This window comes from Charadrius vociferus, unplaced genomic scaffold (genome assembly GCF_000708025.1).
Source record: "Charadrius vociferus isolate BGI_N301 unplaced genomic scaffold, ASM70802v2 scaffold259, whole genome shotgun sequence".
NCBI lineage: Eukaryota > Metazoa > Chordata > Aves > Charadriiformes > Charadriidae > Charadrius > Charadrius vociferus.
Window position 1 is genome coordinate 2,849,948 of NW_009661368.1, and position 6,052 is coordinate 2,855,999.

The 6,052-nt window shown below is 46.8% G+C and overlaps 1 protein-coding gene across 1 annotated transcript in view; it reads left to right on the forward strand.

Annotated features, from left to right (window-relative positions):
• The first annotated feature begins 315 nt into the window (after nt 1-315).
• The window catches only part of CASS4 (Cas scaffolding protein family member 4), a 10,291-nt gene continuing 4,554 nt past the window's right edge, over nt 316-6,052 (forward strand). Inside the window, exons 1-3 of the mRNA XM_009893501.1 lie at nt 316-786; nt 4,014-4,118; nt 5,171-5,320. Coding sequence (XP_009891803.1) covers nt 316-786; nt 4,014-4,118; nt 5,171-5,320 — 726 coding nt within the window. The remainder of the gene's footprint in view (nt 787-4,013; nt 4,119-5,170; nt 5,321-6,052) is intronic.

The following is a 6,052-nucleotide window of genomic DNA, read 5'->3' on the forward strand; positions in this document are numbered from 1 at the left end:
TTTAATGTGAAAACTGGTGGACTTGAACTAAATTGAAATTAAGGTGGAGATAAACACCAAACTGGAAACTAACATTTTTGCACCAGGGGAGGTTTAGATTGGGTATTAGGAGAAACTTCCTCACCGAAAGGGTTATCAAGCAGTGGCACAGGCTGCCCAGGGAAGTGGCTGAGTTGCCACCCCCGGAGGTATTTAAAAGATGTGTAGATGTGGTGCTGAGGGATGTGGTTTACAGGTAACTTGGCAATGCTAGGTTAACAGATGGATTTTATGATCTTAAAGGTCTCCTCTAACCAAAACAATTCTTTGATTTTTATGGGTGTTACAGTGCAATGCTGGTGTTTTTTCTCTCCCCAGAATACATTGGCGAAGGCGCTATACGACAACAAGGCGGAGTGCTCGGACGAGCTGGCCTTCCGCAAAGGAGACATCCTGATGGTTCTGGACCAGAACGTCATCGGCAGTGAGGGCTGGTGGAAATGTTCCCTCCACGGCAGGCAGGGCCTGGCCCCTGCTAACCGCCTCCAGCTCCTCGCCGCCTCGCAGGCTGTGCTTCTGCCTCCTTCCACCCGGAGCGATGCCGCAGAGTTGCCAGAGGGCCAACAAAACATCTACCAGGTTCCCTCCGTCCCCAAGCCTACCGTGTTGTCGTCTACCTATGAGAAGATGGAGGGGTGGGTTAAATCTCCAGCGAGGGTCTCTCCCCTCCCTGCCCAAGGAATCTACCAGGTACCAGCACTGGCTGCGCAGCTGCTCAGCGAAAGGACCCAAAGCTCAACAAACCAGGTAAGAATATAAGCAGCTATAAAAGTAACAAATGTTATCATTAAAACAATCGTTGGGAGCGGGAAAATAACAGAGGCTATTGGCCTGAGCTTTTCAGTGGAATTTGCGGCAAAGCCATTCAGATAAATGGTGTTTAGGAAACTCCCATCAGTTCTACTACAGTTTATAGCGTTATGTGCGAAATGCTGCTCTGGGCAACAGATGAGAGTCTCTACATTCTGTACTCCCTCATCTTTTGACAGTTTAAAGCAGCTGTAAAATAGGGCAGGAAGTAAAAATATACCATTTGTTTAGAAGAATCTAGAAATGATTTACAAACCTACCCCAAAGTTAAAATAACAAGACGCAGAACTTTCTCCTCTGATCTACAGTATGCGTCCATGCAGAGCTCTTTGGGCACATGTGGGGTCTTTGCATCCATCTGCACAGAAAGATGATTTGTAATTAAATAAAAAATTAAAAAATCAAAAAACCCCTCACTCTTTGCTGTGTGATTGCTGCCTTTGATCTAGTTTCTTCTATTCCCAGCACCTCGGCAAGCTCAGAGTGCTGCCGCCTCTCTCTTCTGCTACTCAGGGTTGTCACTACGCTTGCACAAAGCAGCAGCCCCTACTTTAGACGTGCTGGAGCACACCAGGTTTGGTTGTGTGGCCTGAATCAGTTTCTCTCCCAGCTTGTTTTTGCTGCTGTTGAGACAGTGACTAGGGTGCGTGGGATGACAGCAGCCACCAGTCCCCCCCAGTTACGGAGGGGAATTGCAAACCTGGTTTTCCAGGGCTTCATTACAGCTGCCTGGCCTGGCCTCTTCTTTCTGCCTGCTCCTTGCGTTGGGTGTTCAAGTGGAACGTGTAATTTGACTGAATGTTGCATTGATTGTCTTAACATCAAAAACGTGTGCTTTCTTCAACATAAAATGAATGGGGAATCTTTCATAATAAAAGGTAAACAGATCAGGTGGAGAGGGAGTTCAAGTCCAAGTTTTTGTTCAGTCCCGTGAGTTCTTCAGCCCTGGGTGGCTCTTTATTCCATGTATGAAAATCACATTAGAAATTCTAATTGAAAAAGGAAAGAAATTCAGCCCTGAACTGTATAGCCTTTTAGGCTGACTTCATGATCATTTTTGGGGCTCAGTCAGCCATCTTTCCTCCCACTGTGCCAAAAGGAAAGTTATGGAAACCGAGGTGCTGGTTCCGTCTGTCTGGCAAATGGGTGCTGGAAAACGGACAAAGTCGCTGCATCTCTGGTGACTGAAACCCAATTTTCAACACTGCAGCTGCACATTCAGCCTGTGTGTACAGCCACCATAACTGCAAGCGCAAACTAAGTAATAGCTACGAAAGACCCTTTTGCACTTGCTGTGATCTGATTTCTCCACATTCCGAACCCTAAAGAAGGCATTTGCAAATGGAATGCAGGATTGATACAAATTTTCCATGTTGTGCCAGCAAATCGGGCTGAAAATATCTTCTGTTATCCTTTACCTGAATGAATGGCCCAACAGAAGAGCTCCTTGGCTGCTCCCGTCTCTCCGTCATGTCATGAGTTTCTATACCCAAGCCTTGCTTACTGTAACAGAGAAAGAACAAAAAATAAAAAAAGTCCTAGCCTGCTTTTATTATTTAGAAGTTCAGGTTTGCCCGAGCTGCCTCTTGCTCAGCGTCACAGCTGTCACCGCGCAGCTGTACCGCAGTGGTCACGAGCCACACGCAGATGCCCGGGGAGGCGCGGGGCTGAGCAGCCTGCGCGAGCGCAGGATGACCCGCAGCGCTCTGGACAGCCCTGCTTAGATCCTGTGGGACAACTGGCAAAGTTCCTGGCATTCTCAGCTGTCCTCTGAGCAGCTGGGTAAAGCCACTGTAAGTCTTTGAGGGAGCTGATTGAAACCCATAAAACAAAACAAAATCCCTCAAAGCCTGTGTGCTTTCGCCGTGTAGAAGAGCCTTGTCGCTGCTTCACTCGTTGCCTCATATTCAGGCCACCCTCTTGCTTTACTGTGGCTGAAAGTGTTTTAAAATAATTTGTTCTTGAAGTGGTAGTAAGATACGATATTCAGTGAGTTTCCTTTTTGCTGTATACCGAGTAAGATTTGTCCATCTGAAAACAGACCTGGGCTAAGGATGGCTTTCTGGATACAGCTCACCTTTTACCCTTTCTGCTCAGGAAAGTCTTCTTTTCTGCCTCTGTTTGCAAGCAAGATGGCTCGTATCGCAGAGCGCTAAGGGGATTTCTGGTCACTCATCATTCCTTTTCTTCAGATGAGGGCTAAGAGCTTTCACAAAGGCAAGCAAGCAGTTGTAAAGCTACGGTCTTGTTCCTCTACCACATTTCCCCTAACCTTAGTCAGTACAATACTTGCTTACGTGATGGAGAACACTACCTCCAATTTTGCAGAATTTATTTTAACACAGCGGTGTTTCTGTGGGTCAGTAGTTTACAATTCTCTGTTTATAAACTAGCCACAGAGAGCCAGGCTAAACCCATGCTAAATGAGCAAAACTCCATGCTTTTGGGGTTGATTTAAAAAAAAAAAAAAAAAAAGTCCTTTCCCAACATTCATATTTTGGCATCTTAACTGATTGTCCCACAGATCTGGTCATAGCTCTTAAAATGATGTTTTAAGCAAACAGGAGAATTAGTCTGTAATTGACTCAAATAATGTAATTCCCATCTCAGATTGTCTGTTTCTGGAGCTGGACAGGACATTCAGGTAACCATGTTTACTCCTTCTAAATGAATCAGTTTTTCATAACTACAGAAAAACACATCTCAGCCTGTACCTTTTTGCTGCTCTTACTCCCACTAAATATGGTTTGACCTAGTGGCTCTGCAAGACTGGAGAAGTAGAAATTCCCCCGCTCTCTTTTTTTAGTGGTTCTGCTTTTGGGTAGGCTAAAGATTTAAGTGATAACTGAGCTGGATTTTCTCCAAATCTTTTCGCTCCCTTGGTGTTAGTAAGGCAGATCGTCTTTGATTTGTATGTGCCAATTCTTATCTCATCTGAAATAAAGCAGAAATGCCGTCAAAGGAGAATTATGGGGGAAAAACTACCCTGTCTGCTTGTAAGGTCAGTTCCTGTCTATCACCATCTGTGAAAAGCTGAACGGTTTTTAATCACTTACGAGTGATTACTCTAACGGTGGCCTGTTCAACTCATTGAGTTTTCAAAGATGTCCTGAGCTTACTGCTCACTGCAGCTTTCTCATTATTGTTTGTTTTCCCCCTAAAAGCACCTGCTTACTCTCCCAAGAGCATGCCGGGCTTCGGTCCCAAATATCAGGGGTGAAGTGTATGATGTTCCATCCACGCAGCGCCGGGAGTCCTTACTCATGCAGGTGAGTCCTGCCATGGTCCCCCCATGCAGCTGGCACCCTGTAGGACCTCACAATAGATTTTAAGGCAAACGCTAGTGTTTCCCTGTTTGCTTTTTGTAAAATTTGGCAGAAAACCATGTATTTTTAGGGAAGTTCAAAGCCTAAAGCAGTTTTCTTTTGAATTTGTTAGACATTTAGAGAAACATGTCTTAAATTTGGTACGTTTCTAATAGACACTTTCAGTTGTACCATCACTGAGTTCCAGGGCACAGAGGAATTCTCAGTGTCAGCCTCTCTGCCTTGGCTTATCCATCAGGAAACGTGCCTTGTCTCTCTCTCATTTCATCGGGAGGGTTTCAAGATGTTTACAGAAGAGTCACTAGTGCATGTACAAAAAGAAACTAAATGTCACCCACACCAAGTGCCTCCAGGGCAAGAAAACGCAAAAGATTAGGTCATGTAACCATGACGCGCTCAGGGTAAGGGCAACATGTCGATTGCATCTACCGCCGAAGCGTCCTGTTACGTGATCTTGCTCTCGATACCATGCTTCCCTGGGCAGAGTGAGTGTCACCACATTTCCTTTATGGCTCGCTGCATGCAGCCCATGCAGGTCACCAGGATGGGACGGACGCCAGGTCCCAGCCCCATCCCGTGTCACCTACCATGCAAAGGTGCATGCGGGACTGGAGCACGTCCGTGGAGCCTTCCCTCACATCTTGCCCTCCTCAGCAGCACTTAGCAGCACAGGGTTGAGCCCACTCTAATTCATTTATTATCAAGTTACCCACAAAGATCATTGTGTTACCACTTTGTTGTCTAAGTGGGGTGATCCCTGCTCAGAGCCAGCACCAGGCGTGTGGGTGGCGGCTGCCTGGCACCACCTAGTGCCCACCGCCCTCCCGTGCAGCACCATGGGAAGGTGCTCCAGCAGCTCTCCAGTGAGTTGAGTTTGATGCACGATGTCCCAACTTGGAGCTACACTGTATGGCCCGAAAGCCTTTGATTCTGCTGAAGTCTTCAATGGGCGCTAAAAAGGATAGAAGTCAACCTGTTTTTTTCCCTTTGACCAGAGTGGTGCTACTCCGCCCACCGCACGAAAGGGCTCTGTGATGGTCCGATCCACTGAGGGTTTCCGGGAAGAGCAGAAGCAGCTTTACAACATCATGTCCAGCCCAGAAAAGGCAGGAGCCGTTATCCAGAAAGACCCACCAGTGGGCAACGTAAGTAAGACTCATCGGACACAAAAGAATACCCTCGCTGGGCACATGTGCTCAACCTCCCTCAAGGTGATGGTGGGGATAAGACCAGCACATCTTCAGTTCAGTACTTTGTCCTTCATATCAGGGAGACAAATGCTACCTGGCTCCTGGCTGGTCAGGGTACCTACCAGGGCTCGGAGTACCACTGTGTGTGCGTTTGCTTTTCAGACTGCAGGCAACAAGATCGCTTGCCTTAACTTCTTTTTATGACAGTGTGAAAAGCAAATTCAATACCCTACATTCCTGAATGTCTGTTTGTAATATTTAATCAGAAGGAAACTAACTGTCACCGTTCCATGCAGCGCTATCCTGCCACCTTTTTTGGGAGTGTCACACCTGGTTTGCGGGGGGATGTGTGTGTCAGGCTTCCCATCTCTTCCCCACTGTTTGACAAGTACCATCTTTGAAGAAAGGGCTGATCTGAAATTTCACAACAAAGAGAATGCCTTGATGAAGACTCTTTATTAGCTGAGTGCCAAATACTTCAGGTTTCCAGCACGGTTTTAGGATCCAAGAGAATTTTGACAGGCACCTTAGCACACATGCCCGTGGCTGAGGTGCGGGATATCAGGGCAGAGCATCCCAGCACAGGAAATCTCAGGTTTCCCGGTTTTGTGGATTTAAAGAGAAGTGCTGTAGGTTCACGGCTGCCCCACGACTGGAGAAGCCGCTCTTGCACAGAGTCTGTTCAGC